At 40.0% G+C, this 27650-nt stretch overlaps 2 protein-coding genes across 2 annotated transcripts in view; both read left to right on the top strand.

Moving 5' to 3' along the window:
- The first annotated feature begins 245 nt into the window (after positions 1–245).
- Positions 246–11857, top strand: LOC107668851 (breast cancer anti-estrogen resistance protein 1-like). The gene is made up of 8 exons (XM_016460874.1): positions 246–399; positions 1277–1546; positions 2918–4336; positions 4481–4603; positions 6348–7277; positions 7635–7709; positions 9002–9253; positions 9526–11857. The coding sequence occupies exons 2-8, from the start codon at positions 1535–1537 to the stop codon at positions 9706–9708; spliced, it is 2994 nt and encodes a 997-aa protein (XP_016316360.1). The 5' UTR covers positions 246–399; positions 1277–1534; the 3' UTR covers positions 9709–11857.
- Positions 11858–12568: 711 nt separating this feature from the next.
- Positions 12569–27650, top strand: part of LOC107668844 (apoptotic chromatin condensation inducer in the nucleus-like) — a 20208-nt gene continuing 5126 nt past the window's right edge. Inside the window, exons 1-7 of the mRNA XM_016460861.1 lie at positions 12569–12733; positions 13683–13748; positions 14295–14406; positions 14816–14892; positions 15452–16981; positions 17244–17302; positions 25035–25170. Of these exons, the coding sequence (XP_016316347.1) occupies positions 12596–12733; positions 13683–13748; positions 14295–14406; positions 14816–14892; positions 15452–16981; positions 17244–17302; positions 25035–25170 (2118 nt within the window). The 5' untranslated portion in view covers positions 12569–12595. The remainder of the gene's footprint in view (positions 12734–13682; positions 13749–14294; positions 14407–14815; positions 14893–15451; positions 16982–17243; positions 17303–25034; positions 25171–27650) is intronic.

The following is a 27650-nucleotide window of genomic DNA, read 5'->3' as shown; positions in this document are numbered from 1 at the left end:
AGAAGCAGCACTTGGCAACGTTGGTAAAAACAAATTAAATTTACATTATGACAACTGCCATAAGTGGACAAAAATAACAAGACCAGATAGATAGATAGATAGATAGAGAGATAGATAGATAGATAGATAGATAGATAGATAGATAGTCCTCCACTAGAGGGCGGGAAGCACTGTAGGAATCGTGCTGTGTCGGGCTCAATGTAGGGGGAGCGACCATATGCGCTCAACTGTAATTCAAAACCAAGAAGGCCAGGGTAGGGCGAAGCCTGGCGGAGCGAGACGTGAATCCCCAAAGAAAGAAAAACAACAGCCGTGCATTACAGTCTTTTGAGAAGATATGATTTGCGAGGTTTGACTCTACTTCTGTATTTCCAGATGATATTTCTAGACATGTGAACGGTAAGACGAGCATTGCTTATTTAGTTAACATTTTACACTGGCTGATCGCCGCTTGTTTGCGTCTTTGTGTCTGAATTAAAATGCATCCCGTTTTTTGAAAGAACGTTATTTATATGCCTAATGCCTTTGGCACTGGTTTAGCCGGAGAATGGGGGCTTTTCTTGTTTTCTTTATTTTATTTCTCCGTTTATTTAGTCCTCTGTTTGTCTCATTGGGGTTCTCCTGCATAAAAGAAACCTTGAGACGTCTTGGATTGAAAACGAAACGTGGCTTAGGACTGTGATTTATTTATTTTTTTTCTGTTGTAGCCTAGTGCAATTTAATCTATTAAAATTACTTGAAACACGCTAGGTACACAGGACTATAATTTGTCATCTTTTTAATTAAAAAAATATATATTTATCCTATGGATTCCTGTCTCAAAACGCCAGTGTCTTAGCCTTTAGTAGGCGGTTGTGCCACAGCTGCTGAAGTGATTTTATTTAGGTTTCATTCCTTTAAACTGAAAAAACAAACAAACGTTATGAACCAAAAATTAAATAAAAATACAAACAAACATTAATGACCAAATAGGAAACAATGTCTCCACCTATATTAACTCATAATTACTAAGTTATGATATCATATAGCCCCTTAATCCTCTGTCCAATCAGGGTGGGCAAATTGAAATACCACATTACAGCTGTACTTAAAAGTTAACAGCCAAATTCCCATGAAATAAGATCTTTTTTTGTCTGAACTCCACTGGTGGAGCCCCAGCTGGTCTGACTAGTTTGGCTGCTGCAGCTGACTGTTTCATAAAGTGAACTCTGTATTACTAACACACACTACTGTACTATTGAGATTGATCTAAAATGCATTTATTTTGATCCTCCAGGTTCAATATGTGCGGCAATTGTCAGATGTGATGAAAGTCACAAACTGCAAAGGACAACAATCATGGTTTTGAGAAATTGATCTTTCTGGATATAAAGACCATCGTATTTACCACCACTGCATGGTTCAGGTTAATGGAAAACCAGATCTACAAAACATGCAGATGAGTCACACAGTGCACATGTGAATGGGATACAGCTTCTGTGGAGAGCACATGTGGAGTTAACGCATCCAAAACTGTGGAGAACCAGCTTCAGTCATGTCTCTATCGGTAAGTGTGTTTAAGTCACCACTGTAAAACACTCTCTGCTGTCCAGTCCTTAATATTCATATCCACTGCTAGTATGGAGAAGGGGGAACTGGGGCTCAGCTTGCCTCAGAGCACCACATCCCCTGGGGGGAATGAAAGAACGAGCGGGAAATTTAGAGGTATAAAAGGGGATGACAAAAGGACCTAAAACTGGGGGACAGATGTTGAGCCCCTCCCCCACGAGTCTTCCTCATTATCATCAACTCAGCGCCTCTTTCCCTTAATCACTAATTCTCTCTCTCCCATAATCACAGACCTCTGCCCTTACTTATGCATTCTCTCTATCAATATTGATTTACCCATGAAGGCAGTAGTGTGGTGTTCTGAATACAAAAGACCTTGAGGCAACCCATTACTTTCGTAATTTCAATCTAACTTTACAGTTCGTATGCGCTGCCCTTTTCAGACGCATTTAAATGAGCAGTTCTTCTTCTGTAGGCTTTATGTATGCTAAGAATTTAGGTCAGCAATTAAATTGCTATGTACTGACCGTCTTTTTTTTTAAGCTACTTAATCTAAGCCATATTTGTGTGTTCTTTAAATGTTTAAGTCAACTATGAGACTCGTCAGGTTTTTTTAGTGTTGACCATGGCCTTAATCTTCCCTTATGTTGTCATGATGATGTGCTAGTTCTGTTTGTTAAGTAAAAGAGAAGACAAATTGATTTGGTTACACAGGTTGATGAACCTGGTTGAAGTGGCCAGTTAGATCCTCTACATCAGAGGTCTTCAACCCTCCTTCTGGGCACTCACTGTCCTGCAAAGTTTATTTCCAACCTGCTTCAGCACACCTGCCTGAGTAGTATTTTCATGCAATCTTGAGGAGCTTGATTAGCTGCTCCTGGTTGTTTGATTAGGGTTGTAGCTAAACTCTGCAGGACAGTGGGTCTACTGCTCTACGTTGTTTCCTGTTTTTGACTTCCCTTACTAACACAACACAGCTCAAACGCTGTGGAAGTAGAGTCAGCTGAAGGCTCAAATAAATTCATTTTAACTGAGTACATTGAATTTAAACAATTGAATTATATTGTTGCTAGCAGTCTAGTGAAATTAGGGTTTCTCCTTCACTATTGCTGTCCTTCCCCGTTCCCATTGAAGGACTTGGTTAAAGCCTTTCTTCTGTCTGTCTCCCTTTTTTATTTATGCAGGATTTTATTATGTTTTGCTGCCTTTGTTTTATTTACATTTACATTCATGCATTTCAATGCTAGGTTTATTAGAAACCTAGACTAAGAAGCTAGTCCAGAGGTGAGTCATGTCTTGGTAGGATTTATTTAAAGCTTTGTTTGGTTTCTTCTCCTCCTCCTTATGTTTTTTTTTTATTGTCTTATAGACAGTGCTTGCAAAGGCACTTTTTGACAATGCCGCTGAAAGCCCAGAGGAGTTAGCGTTCCGCAAAGGTGATATCCTGATGATTCTGGACCAGGAGCAGGATGGTGGACCAGGGTGGTGGCTTTGCTCCCTACATGGCCGTCAAGGCATTGCCCCTGCCAATCGATTACGCCTCCTCCAAACTGCTCAGACTCCAGCTTCAAACACTGGTATAGATACCCGGCGAGCTCCTAGTGTGGACTCAGTCCATCTATCGACTAGCCACCAGGGCAGGGTAAATGGTCTGAGCACTGAAGATTCAGATGGGGTGTATCTCTCACCACCCAGCTTAGCTGAAGGGGTGTACCAGAGCCCTGGGGCTGCTCCTACCCCTGCCAGGTCTGGAGAGCTACGTCACTCTGATGGAGGAAGGCCACGATCGCATTCTAGTTCTGGAACCAGGCCTTGTCCAGACTGGGGCGATGTGGGTGTGGCGGGACGACCCCGTTCACCCTCACTTAGAGGACGGGGTGGCGAGGCAGGGACCCTTTATCAGACACCCACCTCGCCTGCGCCACTGGTAGCACAACACAGATCACAAGGTGCACTGGCATCCGATTCAGTGTACCTGACTCCAAGTGCTGTTCCCAGGTCTGCAGCCGAAACAGCAGGGGAGGCTAGGTATTTAAGTCCACTAGATGCAGGGGCCGGTAATTCTGATGGATGCTACTTGGTGCCCAGAGCAGCTGTCGCTGCGTTGACCAGTGAGAATTTATATCAGACTCCTACAAGTGGTGCCCCAGTGGCAGGACAGTGTGTGCCAGGAATGACTTCAAGACTTACGGATGGGATTGCACCCAAAAGCAGCCCATCTTCTTCTATTAGTCCTTCTCAGAGTAAGACTGGCCAGGATGCCCCGGGGATTTACCAAACCCCAACCCCACCTGGGGTTGCCATATCAAGGACCCCTCAATCTGACCGCAAACACCCCTCTGGAACTGTAGGAGTGTCTGGAGCCTCAACACCAGGCCAGAATCTTAAGCAGACACCTCCCTCTGCCCGAGGATCCCAAAAGGGTACTACTTCAACTCCTCCTGTTGGTCGAGGAAAACTGGCGCAGGGTGGCCTAAGGGAATCCCCTCTACTCACCAGGGCGGGAAAGTCCGGAGTACCAGGGTCCCCAAACTCTGGCCGCAAACCCCCTCCGCCAGCACCTCCTGTTAGAAGTGTGACCAGGAAGGATTTACCTCAGTCTAACTCGGTTCCAACCACCAAACCTGTTCTCCAGGCCAACCCTGCACCCCCACAGACAAACGTGCTGGAGGAAGAGAGACGGGGAAGTAAAAATGGACACATGCAAGTGGATGAGATGAAGAAGAACATGGAAATGGTGACCAAGAGGGAGAGTACAAGTTCACAGGATGAGAAACTCAGTGAGGAGGTGAGATAAATGAGAACTTGATTGGAAAAAAGGAAAGAGGTTGTAGTTCTGCAGAAGATGGATGAGTTTTCTTTGAAGAGATAGTAGAGATGATGAAATAGATAGCGAGATAAGATTTTAAATGCTTGTTCTCGTGTTCTTCAGGTATATGATACACCTCCCACAAATAGGTGGCAGCATCCAGTTCCTACAGTGCCTTCTGAGGAGGATGATGGGATCTATAACACCCCTCGTGCTGTACCCCTACACACTGACCAGGCCTCAAAGGTAAGAAATCAAACACTAAAGGGAAATGCTAGGAAGAATGTTGATCTTGCTCTTGTCCATACAATAAAAGTGAATGAGGACAGAGGTTGTCTAGCTGCAAAAATCAGGCAAAAAACACCATAGAAGTATCCATACAATGTCTTTTGAAGTCATACGATAGATTTGTTTCCAAGCTCTCATTTCTCTTTTGGACTGCCACACATTTAAAGTAGTACATTGAGGTTGACCATGAGCCACCCAAGTAGCAATGGTCATTAGCTGATGGTGTTTAAAAGTTTGGAGTCTCTTATGTTAAGCATGGCTGCATTTATTTGATAAAAATATACAATCAAAATATTAATATTATGAAATATTATTACAATTTAAATTAATTGTTTTCTATTTCAATATATTTTAAGATATAATTTATTTCTGAGATGCTAGGCTGAATTTTGTCTTCAGTCTTCAGTGTCACATGATCCTTCAGAAATCATTTTAATATGCTTTTTTTTAATGCTAATCATATCCGAAATTTTCACTTATTTTCACTGTTTAGAATTCTTTGATGAATTGAAAGTTCAAAAGAATGTGTATTTAAAAATTAATTTGCTAAAAAATCATCTACTTTTAAATATCAGAGGTTTTGCACATTTACGTACAATCTCCACATTTTCACATAATCTCTCCTTTGTTTTTCCTCTTGCTGTTTTTCTTGTTCTCTGTTTCTCATTCTCTCACTCCTCTCCTATTCCTTTGCTTTTAAACCACACCTTTTTTCTGCTATGAGCTAATCCCATGTAACACTTTTCTCTTGTTCACACAAGTCACAGCCGCCTGTCGGGTTGCGCAGATCAGCCAGAGACCCATGTGGCTCTATTCAGCCCTCCACCCACAATCTTTCTCTCCCCTTTCCCTCTCTCATCTGTCTTACTAATCCTCACTGAATCCTTAGCAATGGATTTTTGTGCTTGTGCAGAGACTGTAAATAAATGTAGTGGCTATATAATGGATTTTTGCTCTTAATCCATATATATTATTATTATTAGTCAGTCAAAGTGGAATTCGTGACATAGTGATGAACACACACAAGAGACACTCCAAGGGCATTAAACTGTGAGCTATTAGAGAACACATACTAAAGGCTAGAATACACTACACAACTTTTGCCTGCTTTTTTGTCCTGATTTGCAGTCTGGAGAAGTCAACACTACTTGCCTAAAGTCACAGGCTGCCAGATTTTGGGCAGTCAGAGTTGACAGGTTTCACAGAAAATCGTGTAGTGTACAGACTCAGATTTTTTCGCTTCAGACCATGATTCCATCCAGTTGGAGGATATCAAGCTTGTCTGATATTTTGAGCTGATTATAAAACACATTTTTATTTGTCATGCATCTCCTAGCAACAAGACACGTTTATGAGTGAATCTCTTGTGTTCGGAATTACGTGAAAGTCTTGTAGTGTGTGATCTTCAGTCGTTCAGTGTATGATGCCCGATTTTTCTATGTAATCATTTAAAAATTCAGCAACTGTATAATGCCTAGTGTTTTAAAATCTTTTCAGAAGTTGTGTAGTGTATTCCAGCCTTAAACTGAACATTAGCTGAGACTCCCACATAACAGTTAAAGAAACAGCATGATTCATGCTTTATGGCACAGCTTGCAGTTATAATTACTGTAGTTTGTAAATGAATGGAGTTTGGGATCCAAAATCTGTTGTAACTCTTTAAAAATTAGTAAACAGTGAGTAACTCTTTCATATCTTTCAGATTTATGATGTTCCCACTCTGGCCCTGAATTCCTCCTCTGACCATCAGCAGCAAACCTACAATATTCCAGGATCAGCTGCTGTGGCTGGAGATGCAGAGGATGAGGATGTGTACAGTGTTCCCAGTCTTCCTGGTTTACCCTTGGAGTCAAGCGAGATGCCGGGATTAACTGCAGAAACTGCTGGAAACAGACGAACCTATTCGATTTCCAGTACTAGAAAGCAAGACTTAACCTCTGAAGATGTGTCAGAACCTGATGGAGGCATCTATGACATGCCTGCCCTCACTCTAGAAATCCCGACACGCCCTTTATCTGTGTCAAGCACCGGCTCTGGGGACATCCAGTGGAAAGCGTCTCTCTCTGCTCTTGTCCAATCAGCCCTGACCTCTGCCTCTGTCACCACCACCCCATCCCGAGACCTCGCCTCTGCATTGGCTGAGATCCTTTCTGTCTGGAAGGCTGGGCATGTTGGTGATATTCCTCCAGTTCTCCAGCAGGCATGGTCCCGTCTCTCCGACCTCCTTCCTGCCCTTTCTGTTTGTGGCACTGCCCCTCCAGCCGACGGTCTGCTCACGATGGTCCGCTGTGCCCTTGAAGACTCTGTCTCCCTTTTACAGAGTCAAGCGCGACCTCGTTTACTTTCCCAGGAGTCTCTGTCCCGGAGACCTCTACCTGCTTTGCCGGTGGCAGAGGTCAAACCGATCACAGGGGACATGGGATCACGGAAGGGCAGCTGGATCCAGGAACGACCGCTGCCGCCTCCGCCACCCGCTGCCTTCCCTTTGCCCCCAACACCAGTTTCTTTAGCCCCTACTGTGGGAAGAATGGAGGATGAGGAACAAGGGAATGAGTATGCAGGAATCGGCCTAACTCCTACACCACCGCCTTCATATCCTGTAGGTGATAGTGTGGGATACGTCAAACTGCAGGTTAGACACCTGTTTTACGCATGGATATAATGCCAAAAAAAGATTAAATATTCACACTCTGATGTTTTTACATCAGTTTTTATTCAAGTATGAACACGAGTGTTCATCAGGCAAAAGGCCGAAGCACTACTTGTCAGATACAAAAACATCAGTTAACAACAGCAACTTTAATGTTAATTTAATATTTACATTTTCTCATGATTTATCATTCTGTCTTATTTATTCAGTCAGAGTTTTACTTCTCTTTTGACTATCTGTTCATGTTTTGGTGCCTGTATTCGCCTTTGTTGAAACATTTCTGTGGTCTGCAGTTCTCTTTTTGTGGACATTTACATTTTTGTTGTTGTTCTGATTTAGGGGAAGCCAGAGCCACCACCAGACACCCATACAGAGCACAGTTCTTCACAGTTTATCACCACAACTGATAATAAAGTAAGTCTTTGATTGTCTGTTATACTCCCAAAACTCACACACACTAAAGGACCGTTCACTCGGGAGGTGTTTTTGCATTTTGTCTGCACTATTTTTAATTGTTGGTTGATATACTGTACACCTTTCAGTGACAGTGACATCTTTGTCTGTTGCATTGCATTTCACTGTTTTTTTTTGTTTCTTACCACTCCATTTTAAACACTCAAAAAGCCATTGTAGAAAGATTGTAACACTTAAATAATACCTTACCTCAGACACCATTGCTGACTGATTTGGATCAGATTTTGCAATCTCCTAAATACACTACCATTTATAAGTTTGGTTTCAATAAGATTTAAAAGACGATTCTTTTATTCAGCAAGGATACACTATATTAATAAAAAGTGGCAGTAAATATTTACATTGTTACAAATAAATTCTATTTCAAGTAAATGCTGTTCTTTTGAACTTTCTATTCATCAAAGGATTCTTAAAAAATGTATCTCAGTTTCCACAAAAAATATGAAGCAGCACAGCTGTTTTTAACATTGATAATAATAAAAAATGTTACTAGAGCACCAGTTCAGCATATTAGAATGAATTCTGAAGGATCATGTGACACTGAAGACTGGAGTAACGGCTGCTGGAAATTCAGCTTTGCCATCACAGGAATAAATTACATTTTAAAATATATTAAAATAGAAATCAGTTATTTTAAATTGTATTAATTTAATGTTAATTTAATTAATTTAATGACTGTATTTTAATTGAATAAATCCAGACTTCCTGAGCATAAGAAACTTTCAAAAACATTTAAAAAAATCTTGGTCCTAAACTTTTGGACGTAAATGTATTTATATTTGATCTGTACTGTGCTCACAATTTTTTTCAACATGTTCAGTGATAAAATAAAATGCCAATATTAAAAATAAAATAAAAACCTATAGACCTGTGTAAATAATGTCTTGTATTTACACAGGGTTTTTTTTTTTTTTTTTAATATTGGCATTTTTTTGTATCACTGAACATGTTGAAAAAAATTGTTTTCTAAATTTTGGAAGAATTATACTTACAACAGAGCTCATTCATTAAATCATAGTTGAACCTCTCCAAAATACTTTCAACTTAGCCTAATGAAACTTTATAGAGAGTAATTTCGAAATAACATACTGAAATGTCACCTTTGCAACTATGCTGTAGGCCTCTAATTATGCATTTTTAGGTATTTTCAAGGAGGTAAGGGTCTATATCTTTATATACAGTGATTTGTAAGTTTATATGAATAATCTTCTCTGTTCTCTGTTTCTCTCCAGCTGAGTCTTTCCCCACCAGTCTCTCTGTCTCTGGAAGATTCAGAGCTGCTCTCCTTCTACTCCTCCCAAAGTCTCTCTCATCTTTCTTGCCTGGCCGATGCCATCGATTCCCTGTTCACAAGTGTCCAAGGGAACCAACCACCTCGAGTCTTCGTTTCCAGGGGGAAAAGCCTCATTGTGACTGCGCACAAACTTGTCTTTATTGGGGATACACTTGCAAGGCTTCTCAGCTCTTCAGACCTCAGAGCAAAGGTTAGACCATAGATACTCTGGTTAGAAATGTTATTGAGAGTTTCTGTTCAAGTGTTTTTGTACAAATTCTCGATTACAAGTGAATGTATGTAATGATTCACGCCACAACAAATCAAATTGTGAGTCATAGTTGATAACCCAAGGGCAATAGTCAACATGAACAGTCTGGGAAGTGAATAAGCTTTTGGTAAACATGTTGACGGGTCAGTTTCCAGCAAAACAGGTGACATTATTTAAAGACATTCACACACAAACACTGTTTGTCTCCTCAGGTCACCACCTCCAGTGGACGCCTCTGCCAAGCTCTGAAGGCTGTTGTCGTGGCAACTAAGGGTGCAGCCCAGAATTATCCTTCAGTCCCTGCTACGCAAGAAATGGTGGACAGAGTAGCCGATCTATCCCAGCATGCAGCTGGTTTCTCTGGGCTTTTGCAGCGATTAGCTGAGATATCTTGATGTTATTTGTGGGCGGGTTAACCTTTATTGTTTTCACAGTGGAATGCCTTATTATTATTATTTATTTTTTTTTGAGGATGCATCAAAATCATGTCACTGCTTGTGTTAGTTCAACAGTGATAAAATGATCAAACAGTTGGTGAGTATATGTTGGAGTGTATCTGCTTGCCTGTGTTGGTTTTGACACTTCAGACTGGTCTTTTTCTTTTTTCCTTTTTTTGTGGTGCGAAGCACACTTATACGTTTTAATAACTTATTGATGGATGTTTTGTTGAAGATGTTTGCAACCTCAGGCACATTTTAATAGCTTTATTTTGTCCCCTTAACCATATTGACAACAATGAGGAAAAAGTGGTCTTCTGTATTTAATTAAGGGTGCTCTTGTAAACTGGTCTAATTATTCAGTTTGTTTGTAAATGTGAAGTGGCCTTGGTGTTATAGAGATTGAAGTGACTCATTTGACAGCCCAGGAGGTTTCAGTTGTGCTGCACATGTAACCAAAACAGATAAAGCTAACCTAGTTTCAAACGTTTAACAAGATTATTTAAACAGACATGAAGAAAAACGGTACTTTCTGAATGAGAGATTCAACAATTTATTGAATTTTTTGGAGAGATATCAGTTTTTTCCCCCACAATGCTGATTCAGAGATAAACCTGTCTGTCAGGTCCACTCAGCCTCTTTCTTCACACTCTTTGTTTCACTCACTTATTTTTTTCTTCCCATAATTCTCACACTCCCACATTCGGTTTCTTCACATACTCACAAAGGCAGCTTAATGGTGAAGCAGTTTGGGCAACAAATCTTGCACAATAAATTTCATACAGGGTTTTTTGTTTTGTTTAAATAGGCTATGCAGCATTTCTGAAAACAGCAATATATATCTAGTAGCTTCCATAGTGGGCATTGAAATGCTGGTGCTTACAAAATCTTGTACTCAAACAAGATATGAGCTTTGTGTAACTTACCCATTGAACTGTGCTTACACAGGTTGAAACATGCACCTGTTTCCCTCCTCTCTTGAAAAATCAAGTCGGTGTCATAAATGTACTGTCATGTTTACAAGACTCTTATAGCCCTCATAGTCTGTGTCTCAGAGCCCATTCCTCCATCTGCTCTCTTTTTCTGGCTCCTTCCCCCGTCTTTGTCTGTAAATACCCACATCTCTTTATATTCAGGATTGACATGCTGGCCACCAGTGCAGTGCTGTCAGTGTTATTCTTGCTGTTCGACTTTGGTTCGGTTTGACTGGTTCATTGCATCTTTACATTTACTGACTCTTGCAATTTAATAATTCAGCCATAAAAAATGTCATAGTTTAAATCTCAAGTAGCCTTACCTTTATTACTGCCTTTTTGAAAAAGTGACCTTTTTAGTTTTTCATTTTTTTTGTCAGTCCTATCTCAATGGATGCAGTGGACTTAGTGTTAAAAGGTGCTGAAAAGTCCAATTAAGTGAAGTGAATCCTGAGGCTGATTTAGATGGTTTACTCTGGTGTTGGTGTGTTAGTTAACTCAAAGCGCCATCTGGTGGACTTCATCAGTATTACTACACAAACCACTTGGATAAGTAAAGAAAAGAATACATCACCTCAACAGGTACTTCAGAGTACACTTCTAAAAATTTTCTGGTGGATAGACTAAGCTTCTTAATTTCTGCTTTTGAATGAGCTCTCCTGTCCGTCTGTACAAAATAACTATATATAAACATTACAAATATACAATAGTCCTCAAGCAAGCATTCCTATCAAAAGTCTCACTTATCTTGTTTGTCTCAAGTTCTTAAATTAAGTGCTTATAGTAATGCTTAGATTTGATGGCCCTATATAATTATATTTATTTGATTTTGTTAATCAAACGTCTGCATGGCTTTAAGTTGCTTATTAAAGAAAAATTATGCACACATAACCAGGGATGTTTCATGCAACTTTGCATTAATAATTAAAAGTTTGCTTTAAGAATGTGATTTTTCTTTTCATTTGGTACCAGAATGTATTTTTGACATGCATATTTTGTGCTTCTTTACACTCTGTTGATGTTCATTTTGACATTTTGTTTGTAAGACACACTCCACAGGTACTTTGCATATAAGGGAGTCTTTGGTGCTTGTCAGATGGTGAGATTCTTCAAAATACATTTTTGTTACAGAATAGAGTTGTGGTTATTTCAGTTGTTTTGTCCTGTGTCATATTATTCTTGTTTAAAATGTTTATGCTTGATTAGCTGCTTCAGGTGTGTTTGATTAGGGTTGGAGCTAAACTCTGCAGGACACCGGCCCTCCAGGACCGAGTGTGGGCACCCCTGCTTTAGTATGTTTCAGTGCCAGTTGAAGTTCAGCTGGTTTGGTTGGGATGCCGACTGGTTTTCCAGCCTAACCAGGTGAAAAGTCCTGAAAACCCCTCTAAACCAGCAAATATAACATCCTGGTAGACCAGCAAACCATTTTAGGATGGTGTTAGAAACGGAAATAGGCATGCTTCTTGTAGTAACTTATGAAAGAACACAGGGGTCACAACATTAAATGACGATAGCGTGCAATTTTAACCCGTTGCTGTAAATAACCTGGATGCAGATTGCAATTTACAAGAAACCTAGCAGAAGGCTTCGTTCATGACCGTTGAAAGTGCGGCCACTTGTATCTGTTTTTATCCGGAGATACAGCAAAAACTACTGGGCATGCGCACATCAATAGCGTAATTTTTCTCACACTGTACAACAATAATTACTATTTTTGCATTATTGTAAGGGGTAGGTTTGGGGTTGGGGTAGGTGTAGACGTTTATAAAACAATCTAATAGGTAGAAAATTAAATGTATCGTTAGCTTCCGGTTTTTGCTGTATCCCTTCTAGCCACAACCCCAGAAGTTCGAGCGCTCGGGTGAAGCAAAATGGCGGAAGTCGAGGATGTAACGTTAGACGGCAAACCGCTTCATTCGCTTCGTGTGGCGGATTTAAAAGCCGCCCTGGAGCAAAGAGGGCTCGCCAAAAGTGGACAGAAAAATGCACTTATCAAACGGCTGAAAGGGGTGAGTTTGGTCAAAGGGCGGGCTTAAAACCGTGCGCTTGCTGACAAGTTGAGTAAGAGACGAGACCCGAAAGGCAGGCCAAGTATCGCTGCTTCGAGAGCGGGAATGTTTGTCGAGTCCGTGCGGCTAGTTTGAATCGTTTACCGCGTCGCACAGCAATTGCGTTCCATTACTTATGCAGTTACAACACGTAATTTAAATAATACAGCAATACTGATGTTTTCTAAACAGTCGGAGGGTCATGACGTCGCATGTTTGCAGTGGGGGCGCGCGCTTGCCAGTCTCGCGTCGGACACTTGCACAACATTTATAAACATGGTAGAAATAACCATTAGTTTCTACAATGTAAAAATGAAGTTACAGATGATACTCACGCTCGATAATCAAGTTTGGGCAATTCCTATAGGCTATTTTATGTAAATCACTCAACTAATTTGGTTTTAAATGCTGCGTTTTAGAGGGTCGGAGTATTTCACACTTCTTTCACTCGTTCAAAATCACATTCACGTGAGAGACTGTCTTTCAGGTCCTATTTTCCATCGACAATTAGCATAACGACCGACCGGTAAACTGTCAGATTAACGGAGTCATCTGCTAAGTATGTGCTAACGTAGTGAATAATGTGAAAGGCTAATGCCACTCCCACAACTAACGTTAATATAATCACTTCATTCAACGACGCTTCTTCACACTGACTCTTGTATCGAATCGCAAGCAGTCATGTTGTGCTGCTCGGGTAAGTCGTGAGATATTTTTCAAAGCTTTCGGACCTTTTCTTTATACGAACAGTGTATTGAATAGGTTTGTATCGCAAGCAACACGCTCCATCAGATTTAGGAACCTAAACAGAGTGTTTACGAAAATTACTGTTTGTTTACTAAGTTTGATGTGTTAGGCCTATTTTCTATAGCTGTATTTTTGATGTGCATCATCTGCTGTGTTTGTGAAGGCTCTTATGTTGGAGAATCTCCAACGAACATCTACCCATCACATTGGTCTTCAGCCCAACTCTCAGGTAAGAAACGTTTTAACCCTTTCTTCTCGTTTGTGTCATTTATAGATTTGTAGAATTATAGTTTAAGTCACTGTCTTAGGTGGTTTAGATGTTTCAACAAATGTAGAACTGGACTACATTGTAACTTCAGCCTTCCTAAAAAAATCTATAAAGCTTACATTAATTTCTAAGTCTTCTAAATTATCAACATGGTCAAAACTTGTTGCACACAACCTGTAGCCTATAATCTATTACTGATAGCTGATACTTTTTAGTAAGTAAAGGGCCTTTTAGTATGTTTTAAAAATGCCCATAAATTTAACCGTAGTGAAGCAACTTGGGTTTACTTGATTATCCATAACATTTTTTAAATGTTAAAATACAAAATTGCATTATTAAATTAGTGAGACTGGCATCAAATAAATTGTTCATTTTAATCACACGAATATGTCACACATAGCCTCTGAATATCTATTACATGCTTACTGCATGTTTGTCATGCTTATTGGCTCCAGGAATTGTGAATGAGATGACCTTGATTGGAGTTTCTTTCTGTGTATGTGTCAGATTGGAGAGGAGATGAGTCAGAACAGCTTTATAAAGCAGTACCTGGCCAAACAGCAGGAGCTCCTCCGACAGAGACTGGAGAGAGAAGCCCGAGAGGCCACTGAGGCAGATGGTAAGCAGACTCACATGTGCATATACACACGGGTTATAACACTGACTTGACTACACCATCTGTGTGGAGATTCTTAACATACAGTAGAGCTGCACGATAAATTGCATGCGATATTTAACGCGCATCTTATCAGTAAAGCCGGTTCTGTAATCAGCGGTAAATCTCCATCACCTGCGGGCTTTCACATTGAGCAGCATTAACTACACAGAGCCGTTGTTCACTGACGAGTTGCGCAAAACCAAGTTCATATTCGCGTGATTTTTTGCGCTGCTCGTCAGTGAACAACGGCTCTGTGTAGTTAATGCTGCTCAATGTGAAAGCACGCAGGTGATGGGAGATTTACCGCTGATTACATTTTTTTCACCTTCAAAAAACTCTGTGCATGACCATTTCAATATGCTGCTTTCAGAGACACAGAGTCCTGCTGGCCCTGGGAAGGATGAACACATGTCAACCAAAGATAGCACTTCTTTTCTGCCAGAGAAAGTAAGCACACACATTTGTATAAAACTGACTTAAATATTTGCACAAAGAAAAGTTATAGTTAGAGTAGTACAGTTGTGCCCTCTATCAGATTTATTTGATCAGTAAATACACAGGCTGATTTGATTTGTGGAATGTAATGTACTAGAGAAGTATAGATCAGCTGTCCAGAACAAACATTACCTTCAATGACAGCATTGGTTTTCTATGCAAGCAGTCAGAATTCACACCACATGTATGCAGTCATGTAGAAACGGTGGAGAGTCTGCTATTCTCATGTTGTATTTCCAATGATGAGCTTGCCATGCTAATACTGATGCACCAGAGTTTGACTCTGTTACTCTGGGTGTAAGTGAGTTCAACTAAACTTCTCACACTTGCAGTGTGCTCTGAGGATATACTAGGCAGTTTTCATGGACTGTTAAGCAGTCATACTCTGATTGCTTATTAGATTACATGACGTTATCACTACTGAATAAATAATTCGAAATTGAAGGTCTGGGAACATCTGCTCAGCTTTTATGTATGTGTTTGATCTTTCATTTACATTTGTTTTTTTCAGCATCACATCGTACACTCTCATCTGTCCGCAACCCAGGCGGGTGGAGGAGGGTTGCCACAGGACCCTGGGTTAATGGGATCACATAGGTTGGATACAGGCCCTGTTCCAGTGTCACACGAGTCACCTGACACTAAAGCTGGAAGGATATGGCATCCTTCTTTCCCTCCTGGCCACGAGGAGGTCGCAACACCCTCTCCTCCACGTGCAGTTGCCTCCTTGTCTGTGCGCGTGGTTGGACAACCTGAGCGTCAAGGCCTGCCTCTCATGATGCCCCGTTCACAAGAGAGAGAGGGAACTGCCCCGGTCGAAGCAGGTCCTGCCCATTCAGTGTTGCAGCTCAGCCGTTCCGCGAGGGCTGCAGCTTGTGCTCAAGTTGATAGTGATGATAATGATGAGGATGATGAGGATGACAGTGATGATGATGATGAGTGGGGTCCTACCTCACATGGGAAAAAGAGCATCCGGACTCCTCCTGTTCACACTCCACCAGCTGCAGCCCCCCAACGATCCCGCCGAAAGCTTCAGCCACCACAGCACATCCCTCCCCAGCCTCAACCAGTCCACCAGCCGCCTCTGCAGCTCCGTCAACCTACTCCTCCCCCATCTCCACCTCCAGAGCTGTCTTTCCCGCTGCCTGACACTCCCAAACAGAGCCCACGTGACCAAGATGAGCCAGCAGACCTAGCAGAAGGTGCTGCTCCAGGGGCAGGCATGGTCTCTCCTCCATCCCTCAAAAGACAGGAGTCCAGCTCCAGTTCTAGATCCAGCAGCCCAGAACCCCCATCCACACGCAGACCTGGACCACTTAGCCTGCTGGTCCGCAAAATGGAATCTGAGGGTATGTTTGATGGTGCACAGAAGGTAGAGGTTGAGGGAGGAGAGATGGAAGTTGAAAAGCAGGAAGATGGTAAAGCAGAAGTGCAAGACTCGGCTCAGCAGCTTCTCGGGTCAGAGGTGTCTGTGTCAGTACCCACAATGCCCCCTGCTCAACAAGATGCTCAAGACTCTGAGTTGGAGAGAGATGAGCAAAAAAGTGAGGAAAAAGAAAATGAGAAAGTGGATGAGACTTCTGCACCATTCCATTTGACGTCACCCACCACTTTCCCACCTAGAAGTCCACACATTTTCTCAGAGGTTCCACCACCTGATTCACTTACGTCATCCTCCAATCCTGAGCAGGTGTCAGTCCTCACATCACTGAAGTGCTCTGAGGATATTGCTATGGAGACAGAGGCCTCTACAACGATTTCTGAATCAAAACACGAGGAAGACAAAGAAGTGAAAGTTCTAGAGAAAAAGCCACCTAAACCAGCAGAAGAAAGTGAAAAGGCCCTAAAATCGCCACACTCTACATCTGAAGAAGGAGAAATGGATGAAACAAGAGACCGTTCACGGAGAGGAAAAGGTCATGGACGACGCTCATCAATGCCAAGTCAGACACCATCATCTGACACCGATTCAGAATCATCATCCTCTCACTCTTCAAGCTCTCCTTCACAGGACAAATCCAGCCCACCCAGCCAAAAGAAGGTGTGTAACTGGCTTATCAAACCTATGTATTTTAATTCTGTTGGTTACTTCTACCTTTGCTATGTTCTGATGATGAGCCTGCCATGCTAATACTGATGCACCAGTCTGACTGGGTGTACATGAGTTCAGCACAACTTCTCACACTGGTAGTGTGATCTGAGGACAAACAGAGAGAGAGTTCATAGAAACAATAAAAAGTACATAATGGAATGAAGTCATTGTTAATATGAATTTTGATGAAAATGTCTTTACTCCAAACCAGGACGAGGAAGAGAACAGAAGAAAGGATGTTCAAAAAGAAAAAAAGGCTCAATCTTCAAGGTCAGTAAAGTATTTCATACACAGTTGCATTTAGAGGTCGACCAATGTATCAGTTTTGCCGATTAATCGGCACCGATAGTTGATTGCTGGAACTATCGGCAAAAATCCATGCCGATGGTTTTTCCGGGTTCCGTCCGCTGCTGGTGTGGCTGAGCTGCTGTCATACAGTACGAGAGCGAGAGTGGCCTTTAGAGGCGGAGTCACTGAACCGACATGCTGTTTGTTTTGACACGTGACACTGCGCTGGACACTTCAGACACAAGATTTAAAACACAACGAAACAGTGTGTATACAGTATAATATAGTACATGTTTTCACATCATTACTAAGTAATTAATTTGTTGACTAGATGCTGCATTAGTGGAGAAAGGACAGCAGTATGTTTGCTGAGTACAAAACCTCCCGAACAAAAACACACGTGAACAGGATGGAGAAACTAGCGATCTCTTATGTAAACAGATGCATATGAAAAATAATGCGATCATCAGCGATAGACAGCATATAAATGAAAACTGCATAATGTTACAGAGTAAAATGTTGATCCAGGAAGTGGTATATGTCTGTGCAATCTTTGGAGGTGTTGATGGAAGCGATCTACTGGATTTATGCTTTGATAATCGTACTGAATATTTATCCAGATGTAGTTTTTGATAAAAATGATTTTCTCACCTTTTTGCTCAAAATTATGCATTTTTATGAAACCTACCTATATTCAAGTGTTGATAAAAAAAAAAGAATGCTTTAAGCTAGAATAAAACAGATTTTTTTGTTTAAAAGTAGAGGCTCTGATCTTTATTTTGGTGTATTGCATATTCAAATATTCATACAGCAAAATATACTGGAGGAATCAAATTTGAGTGAAAATCATCAAAATCTCTGGCGGTGGCTGCCAACTTTTTTCAAAAATGCTGGCGGGGAAAGATTTAATGTCACGATTGTTCCCATCCATCTGCATTAGTTTATATCCAGCTGTCACATTAATGCATGTTATCCAGTGAAGTTGCAGATTTAAAGCTGTGAAATGAGAAAGCAAATTGATGTGTTCATTCAGCCAACAGAAATCCTGCCGCGCAACAGAGCACCATTCACACGGTTTTCCATTAAATGACATTATATTTGTCCCAAATTGTTGTTAATGTACATAATGACTTCACCCTAGGCAGTAAAATGTTGCATTTTTTCAGCGAAACGTTTGTCTTTCTGTGGCTCTAATAAAGTCTGTATGATTCATATAGAGAGCTATAATATAGAGAGCTATAATATAGATCGCGCTTTCTCTTTCCGTTTAACACTGAACTTCAAACTCATCTATGCCACTTTTTTGATCATTCTTCAAGTGAACTTTTACCCGTTTGGTGATTAAATAAACTGTTTTAGACCGCCGCTTGAACTGAACATGACTCGTCAGGTGTGTGTGTGAGATCCCTGATACCTGCGAGTTGTCTGCGCGGCACTGCGCTTTTTGCCTCGGGTTATTTTGATTAGATAATCATCACGTTCTAGAATAGAAGCAATTAAAGTGTGAGAGTATACATACAATATCCAAATGGATGTAATTTCAATGCTATGGCCTTTGTGTATAGATTTAAAGATGGCCATCTAGTTAAAAGTGTTAATTTCAACAACTGCTAATACATTTTTAAATTTTGAAGTTGCTTCTGTTAACATTAGTTAATGAACTATGAACTAACTTTAATGATCAGTATATAATTAATAATATTTAATATTAATATTTGTATTTGTTTATAAAGTATGGTTCTTTTTTTTGGGCTTAATAGTAAAGAACAAATTTTTTTTTTTTTAAACAGTTGATTAATCCGTATCGGCCAGTGTGGTCCAACCTAGCTATCGGTAAAATCGGTCGACCTCTAGTTACATTGCATTGTACAGGTACAAAAACACAATGCTTTCAGTGTGTTTCAATGCAAACATTCAGCTTATTTATTAATAAGCTGTAAATAAAATAAAATGCAATTAAAATTAATTCTCAGACAGAATATATTTTCCCTTTTTGACTTTGTTCTGGTCATCTGTCATTTAAGAAAAATAATGTAATGTCTATCTGTTCCTACTATACGTGTATTTTGAAGTATTTATGTAATGTAATGCAAAAAAAAACTCCTTGCTTTCAATGATAATGCAAAAACCAGGAAAATATGTTTTATGATAAATGTTTTTTCTGTGTATGCTCTCTACATATTTAATCTGTGTAATGTTTTTTTTAAATGAATTTCCATTGAGCTCAAATAACTGGAACAGTCACAGAAGTTCATTGGTCAAAATGTGTGGGATGCTTGCCATTCAAGTAACACACATTTCTAATTGTCTTTCACACTTCACTGATTTTCATAACCATTGTCTCCCATTTGCCATCTTTGGAATCACAGAAATTTGTCTAAATGCAGGACCACCCCAGCATGTGTGAGCTCAGAAGTGCATGAGCTAAAACGCTGCTGTCTGTTGTCATGCATAGTTTAGTGAGATTGCCCATTTGGCCTCATTCAGGGCTTCTCACCAGGACATCCAGCAGATGGAAGTCCTCCTTGGTCTTTTTCTCTTTATTCTTATTAATGACATGTAGGGGAAATAAATGCTGTATTGGGTAATGTCTTCAGTAATGTTAAAAATGCAGTGTGAAGAGCCATTAGATTTTATGATACACTTACTGACCAATCATTGTTGTGCACAGATTGGTGACAGAATTGCTACGTCTTTTTTCTTTTTCTTTTTCTTTTTCTTTATACCCGTGGCCCTGACTAGGGCATAGGCCACCAATTCTGATGAATAATTAGAAATGAAACCAACAACATCCTAATACATTTCTCCTTATTTTATATACTAGTAATGTTTTTAGATCCCAGGGTTTATTGAACAAGATTTCTGAAGTGACACTAGAAAGTTAGAACTAACTAAGAATCTAAATAAAGTCTGTATTTCTGTGTAAATTTGACCTACATTGTGATCAGTTCTTAAAGTCATGTGACCAAATAAAGAGAACCAGATAAAACAAATAAGTGGAAATATATAATGTATTAAGTAAAATGATCTGACAGTGAAAAAGTATTTGAACCTTCGCTTTTCAGTAACTGGTGTAACCCCTTTTAGCAGCAGAACAGCAACCAAATGTTTCCAGTAAGTGTGGATCAGTCATCATCAGTTTGGAGGAAATTTGAAAATGCAAATAAAAATCACACAAAAGCTGATCACAATTAATGTAAATGTATGCAGAAATAAGACAATTCTTAAAGGGATAATTCACCCACAAAATTAATATTGTCTCATTTACTCACATGTCATTCCAAACCTGTATGGTTTTCTTTCTTCAGTGGATCATAAAAGAAAATATTTTAAGAAATGTCTCGGTGCATTTTTTTTTTGTCCATACAATAGACAAAACGGTTTGGTTACAAACATTTTTTTGCAGAAGAAAGAACGTTTCTCCTGCACAAGAAATGTATATAGGTTTGGAACCACACGAAGGTGAGAAAATTATAAATGATGGTGTATATAAAAATAATGACGGAATTTTCGTTTTTGGGTAAAAACTAAACCAAATTGGATGTTTATTTTAAACGTAAGAAACCAACAGTTCGACAATTATTAGTATATCTTATCTAAACACCACTTAAAACCCGTCCACGTAATAGTTAATTTGACTGTTTGGAAAATGGAATATGAAGGCGGTTGTATTTTTAATCAGGCGTTCTAAACGACAGCCTATACACCGGCGTGGCCTTGGAGGAGGGGTCCTGCTTGTACTTCTCATACTTCCCCTAGCGCTACTCAATATGGCTGCTCTGTGAGCGCCGCCGTGACTATACCGACGCATTGCACGAGAGAGAGAGAGAAAAAAAACAGCCTTGCTGCGCGTCCGCTCCTGCTTGTACTTCTCATACTTCCCCTAGCGCTACTCAATATGGCTGCTCTGTGAGCGCCGCCGTGACTATACCGACGCATTGCACAAGAGAGAGAGAGAGAGAGAGAAAAAAAAAACAGCCTTGCTGCGCGTCCGCTTCTCACATTTCTTCCTACGCATCTTTGACCGGCAGAACCGGTATAAACGGTCGTCGCGGTCCCGGTTACAGCCTGACATTATGCTGTCGGACGGCAACAAAAACGGGTAAGGTTTGAGAGAGGGAGAGGTGGTTTCTAGAAATACCCTCCAGGGCTGGGTCGGCATATCGTTTAGGTGATAGACATTTATAATATGAGCTTAAGCGATTGTGTTTGTACGGTGGTCCCTGTATTTTCTTTAGTTAAATGTGAAACGAAATATAGTTTTATTTCATTTTCGATGCTGTCTCGACAGCGCTTTTAGCTGTGTATTAAGACCCAGTGAGCTGCCTACCTAGGCAGCATTTTTGGCGTCATAATGATCGGATTGAATCAGACGGCGCATATGATGCCCAAAAAATGCTTTTGATATGGGTATCAGTAGATTTTGAAACGCAGGCGTTTTCGTCATGATGTTGGGGCAGGGGATATTGTTCAGGCACTTGGGTTCATTAAAGATGTGGGCAATTCTCGGGCATTATTAGTCATGAGAGATGCATGTTGTCTTAAATTAGTAATTGAGATACCGTGTCCACCATGGCCTGTTTGAAAAAGGTTGCAACATATCATCTTATGAATAAAACAATGTTAACTCCGCTTACGTTTCACTTAAGCCCATTTAACAGTGTAACCATTTATGTAAGCAGTTAGGCGTAGTAAACCTGTTATTAATGCTAAAATTAATAGTGTGGTAAGGTAAGTTTCGTGATCCAAATGAGTTGTGTGGTCCGCATAGAGCTGTGTATTAGGTTTCAACTATTTTCTTTGAAGGAAAGCAAATCATATGGTATTCATATGCTAGGTATTGAAAGTCCTCAAGGGGAAAGGGGATGTTCCCTAGTGAGCAATGACATCAGTGACGGAAAATAACAAAAATGTGTTTTAAGCTAAAGAGATCACACTTTGAAAAATGCCAGTCTGACAAAATCAGTCCGAATACAGTATTCTACATTAACTGTTACAAAGCGTCTTAATGCATGGAAAATGAACTCTTGAGGCTACTGTAGTTCAGTCTTTCAGGTTTTCCTCTTGGTGCTTGCCAGCTTTGCATTCATGTGTAAATGTTAAGTATTCTAAGCACTTGGCTTTTTTGTCCACGAGGGATCTGGCTACCCGCCCCCCTTCCCCTCAGCATGTGTTGACTGCTTTAATACAAAGAGAAAGCCTTGTGCTCTGAGAACCCAGAGGCAGTTTTTCCTCCTTCGAGCAAATGGCATCAGGGCTGTTGTGTCTCTAGAGACCACGGTGCCAAGGTGTGCTGCACAGGTGTGTGTTTATGTGTGAGAGAGATGGATTGGTTATCTATAGAACAATGAATGTGATGAATCACCTGTAGGTACGGGAATGTCAGGAGCTAGTGAATCTTTTCCCCTGTCAGCACTTTGTTTGCCGTGGTTTAACATTGTTAACATCAAAAGTGTTGCATATAATTCCGGCAAGTCTATTATGTGTTTAAACAGTTTTATTATTGTGATAGCTGATGATTGGTTGTGAAGGTCTTCGGATGTACACTACTTTTTCATACGTTTGGCATCGGTGAGGTTATTTATTTTTAAGAAGTGTAAATAACTTGGGTAACTATATTAATGTTTTAATGTCATTTATTCCTATGATGGAACAGCTGAATTTTCAGCAGTCATTTCTCCAGTCTTCAGTGTCACATGATCCTAAAGAAATTATTCTGCTCATTTAGTGCTCAATAAACTTTTCTTATTATCAATGTTGAAAATGGTGCTAGTTTTTTCAGGATTTTTGAACAAAGTTTGAAAGAACTGCATTTATTTGAAACGGATATCTTCTGTAGCATTGTAAATGTCTCCTTTACTGTCACTTTTGATCAATTTAATGTATCTTTGCTGAATAAAAGTCTTAATTTCTTTAAAAACTCTCCCCAAACTTTTGAACTGTAGTGTATTTGGACTGTGATGCCCCTCAGTAGTGAAAGTTTATTTGGTGGAAAGCTCAAGGGCCACAAGCAGAACCTCAAGGGGGCCATTTGCTTGATTTTTATTGTATCTTTTGTATTATTAAAGACCTTGATGCATTGAAACAGCATGCTTGGCATACAGTGATACATTATTAACATGCTGAGATTTTACTATATATATATTGTACTACATATTGGTGGTATTGTGATTCATAAATGCACTGCATTTATATTCCTGTCTTTAATCTTTTTGCAGTTATGTTACTAGTGTTGGGCGAAATGCTCCATACGCTGATACACAATATTATGCTAATTTATTTAATTATTTACTTAGCTCCATAGCCGGAAAGTGAAGCAACTCCAGGGTAAGGCTAATAGCAGCCTAATGTTAGGATGTCATGTCATAAAATATTTTTAATATGACTGAATTGGTATTTTACAAAACAATTTAATAGAAACATTGTAAGTTACTACTAATAATCTTACATTTCCTCAGTTATTCAAACAGCAGCTACAGAAAACGAGCAAAGAACATTAGCATTATCAGAAAGAACATCACTGACTTAAGTCTAGTGCGAGTTTATTTACTTTAAAAAAACATTCCCGTTATAATCACTGAAGCTATCAACACTGTATGATGAATAAATCTCTTATACTTACATCGCACATACATCTGCACTTCTGTACATCTATGGGAAAGAGCAGAATTCAGTCAGCGAACGCACACTGAACAACAAAACTCTGGTTTTTCAGCGATGACTCATCTGAATACCTCTGATTGGCCATTGCATTCATAAACTCAACGGAATCATGTGTGATTGGTTATAACAAGCAACACTGTAAAAATGCAGAAAAAGAAATGTGGAGCAAATAAGCTCTGATATTAATTAGATGGTATTAGTAGCCTGATAATAATAAAAAAAAAAAATTGCGTTTTATCGTCAAAGGCATCAGCCATAGGCGATATCTCTGACTATGGATTAGACTTGTGCCGGTATTTGGTAATGCGATATATCACGGTAATGCATATGCACGATATTGTTATCGTGGGCACTTCTAAATACCGTTAATAATTATATATTACAAATTATTCCGAATTTTGAATGCATTTTAAGGATACTTTTCCCATAAACGAATTATTCAGAATTTTGAATGCATTTTAAGAATACTTTTCCCATCAACTGGTCAAAATGCACAACACCTCTGTATGCTGCGTGAAAGACTCGTGCGCACTCTGATGTAAATAAGCGCCGACGAGAAGCACATGGCTGAACATGTGAGAGACGCTCTGGATTAAAGTGCAATTTCAAAAGTTATTAAACCTGTTATACTGTATTATGACAGCACGTTTTTTTTTTAAACTAAATTTCAATATCGTGAGAATACCGTATACCGTGATTAAAAGCATTAGCAATTAATCGCAACATGAAAATTTGATACCGGCATATCCCTACTATGGATAAGGGTTGGAAGTAAACTATGCAGATCACTGGCCCTCCAGGACAGGAGTTGACTTGCCCTGGTGTATACGGACCTTGGTTACACATTTAAAAAGATACACATGTATTTGATTTTCCCTCAATGTTTTCAAGTTTTATTACCATGGCATATACCAGCTTATGTATGTATGTGTGATGCTGGCAGTGAGAGTCATTTAGCCAGGCTGTTATTTATAGCGTGACACCGATCAACCAGCCTCAGCCACCTTACCCCTCACTCTCTTTCTGTCTCTTTCTCTTGTTCTTTCTCTAGGGAGGTAAAGCAGGAAGCTCTCTCTGAGCCTGCAGGCCAAGTTGCTATGGAACTGGAGAGCCGCTCTCATTCAGAGAGTGCTATGCAACAGTCTGACCACCAGGGGGCAGATTCCAGCAACACCCGCCCAGAGGAGGTAAGAAGGCCCACAGTACAAAGAACCAGTGGAAACTATAACTCTTAAATATTGGCTGGGGTAACTGAAGTTTGTAAGGCAGTTCTAGCTGAACCGTTTGGAGTCGAGGTGATTTCAAATTTGTTGTCTGTCTTTAGATTTAATTCAGGATTGGATATAAGACTATTGTTGCCATTATCCTCTTCTGTTTTTCCTTTCACTCCATAGCAGCAGTGTCTGGGGGATGTGGATACCTAATAATGTTCGAAATTAGACACTGTTGAGGTCATTGTGTGTGAACGAGGATGAATCAGTGCTAATTTTAAAAGTGCCGTTTAACACATTCAGATTTTATACCTTTTTGTATTGAACGTAAATCCTGTTGTAGCTTAAAAGATTTTGAGACAAGTTAAAATGGCCAACTAGTCATCCATCAATGAGATCAATTATTTTTTTATTTGTTAAATGATTTTAACAAATATTTTTAACTGGTACTTTATAAAAGTTTAGAGAGGCAACTGCTTTTCGGAAGTTCCAAGACTAATAACCATTCTTTGAGAAGTTACATCTAAAATCACCCCTTTATAAAACAAATCCTTATCATATATTGTGCCATAAGTGTTTAGTTAAACAGTGCAGTGTGTATTTGAGTTGTAGTGAGCAGAATGATAAGACCCTGGCAACATGTAGTTTGAGATGTAGGCTCTAGTCTCTCTCTGTCCTCTCTTTTTCCAGCTATTTTTCTCTCTCTCTCTCTCTCTGCCCCTGTCTCTCTCACTCTTGTTGCCTTTCTCTTTTTATCTCTGGATCTGGTAGTATGACTGTTTTGTGGTTTAAAATCCCATTGATTGCTTTGTTGTGAAGGTGCCCTCCCCTCTTCCATTGCTCATACTGGTACCTGCATACTGCCACCACCTCTTCTCCTCTACCACCTCCATCACCTGCCCCGCTATGCCCAAGCGTCTCGGCTGTACCTGAACTAGGCCCCCAGAGTTGCCACTGCATACTTAGCCTGACGGAACCTGCCGGAGTATTGGCCACTGCCTCGTCATACAAAACTGATGTGTCCTCCTGATGGGAATGCTTAAGAGAAGCCGAAATAGCTGGTGAGACGGGGGAGGCGCCAGATGTATTATGCCAAAGAAAGAATGATGCTTAACAACAGAGACATTTTTCAAAGCGTTTACACTGGCCAAACGCAAGCATCAGATGGACTTCTCCTGTCAGCATGATGGGAACACAGCTGTCTTGATGCTGCCTGCTATTTTTACCCACACTTCAGTACACGAATGAACTGATATCTGCAGAGACTCATTACACAGACATCTGCTGTTTCTCACATGCCTGTAGACTGATCTCATTGAGTTGAACAATCTAAGATAATGAAGTGAGGATTATGGGCTCATTTACTACAAACTATTTTTCCTTTCGTTTTGTCTCATCAGTTTGTCAACAGCCATACTTTTTTTTTTATATATATGTATATGTATAAAGGACTTCTCTTGACACTTTTACTACAAATGGACTTTATGGGATATTTCAGAGAATTTCAACCAAATTCCCAGATGAACTTGTGGATGGCACCAGAGTTGAGACCCTTTGCAAAACATTAAGAAAGGAAAACCCTCTTTTCCTACACATCACAGGACTTGATGCAGATGATAAAATGCTGTGACCGATTATTACCGGAATTTTGGCTTGTCAAACGTCATGTGTTTCTTATTGGTTCAAAGTGTGGATGCCATCTCCCCAGCCAGTCTGGACACCAGGAGTTTTTTGCCACAGACTTCTGTTGCTTCCTGAACATTCAACAAAAACTTTAAAGACTTTTTCAAAGACCATTTGAATCACAATTCCCACCACAAGAGCCAAAAACAGCTATTGAAACAAAAAGTGCAGTTCCAGTCAGCCGGCCAATCAGCACGCTCAATTGTGATCGTATCTCACCCTCACTCCTCAGCCTCCGCTGATTGGACCTTTGTTGCCTAGATACAGTGCACACTGCTGTGCGGTTGGGCCATAGCCAAGCCAGAGAGGAATCAGGTGTCAATGGTACCAGGAAAACCCTTTTTCCCAAGATGTATTTGTTTTTAAATAACTTAAAATGAAAGAAGGTTTATTGCTTTGTTAACAATGAGGTTAGAGGGTGTTAGTAATCCTATATTTTACAGCATATATGGGAAAGTAGGGAATTTGGTCAAGCATGTGTTAGCCGAAGTCATGTTAAAATAAAAACTAAAGCAATAGCAAACTTAAGGGACTTATTCAGAAACAGTTTATAATGATGGGATTCTCAAAGCCTCTGTTTATCAAAGCAACTGTACATTATTGGTGTAACTGATAGCTGTGCATCTGTTCTTTCCTCCTCTCCTTTCTCTCATTCCCCTCCTTTTCCCAATGTCTCTTTTTTTTTTTTTTTTTTTTTTTCCATAAGAATACATCGATTAGCAATAGATTATAAATTAGGGTGACCATACGTCCTCTTTTCCCCGGACATGTCC

The sequence above is a fragment of the Sinocyclocheilus anshuiensis genome, unplaced genomic scaffold (assembly GCF_001515605.1).
Source record: "Sinocyclocheilus anshuiensis isolate Anshui unplaced genomic scaffold, SAMN03320099.WGS_v1.1 scaffold337, whole genome shotgun sequence".
NCBI classification, from domain to species: Eukaryota; Metazoa; Chordata; class Actinopteri; order Cypriniformes; family Cyprinidae; genus Sinocyclocheilus; species Sinocyclocheilus anshuiensis.
Note: the sequence above shows the minus strand (reverse complement) of the source record. Positions and strands in the feature narration are given on the sequence as shown.

Bases quoted from the DNA above. Each gene is read 5' to 3' on its own strand.
- LOC107668851 (XM_016460874.1), top strand. The intron at 4,337-4,480 runs GTGAGATAAATG...CGTGTTCTTCAG, and splicing joins ATGAGAAACTCAGTGAGGAG to GTATATGATACACCTCCCAC. The intron at 7,710-9,001 runs GTAAGTCTTTGA...GTTTCTCTCCAG, and splicing joins TCACCACAACTGATAATAAA to CTGAGTCTTTCCCCACCAGT.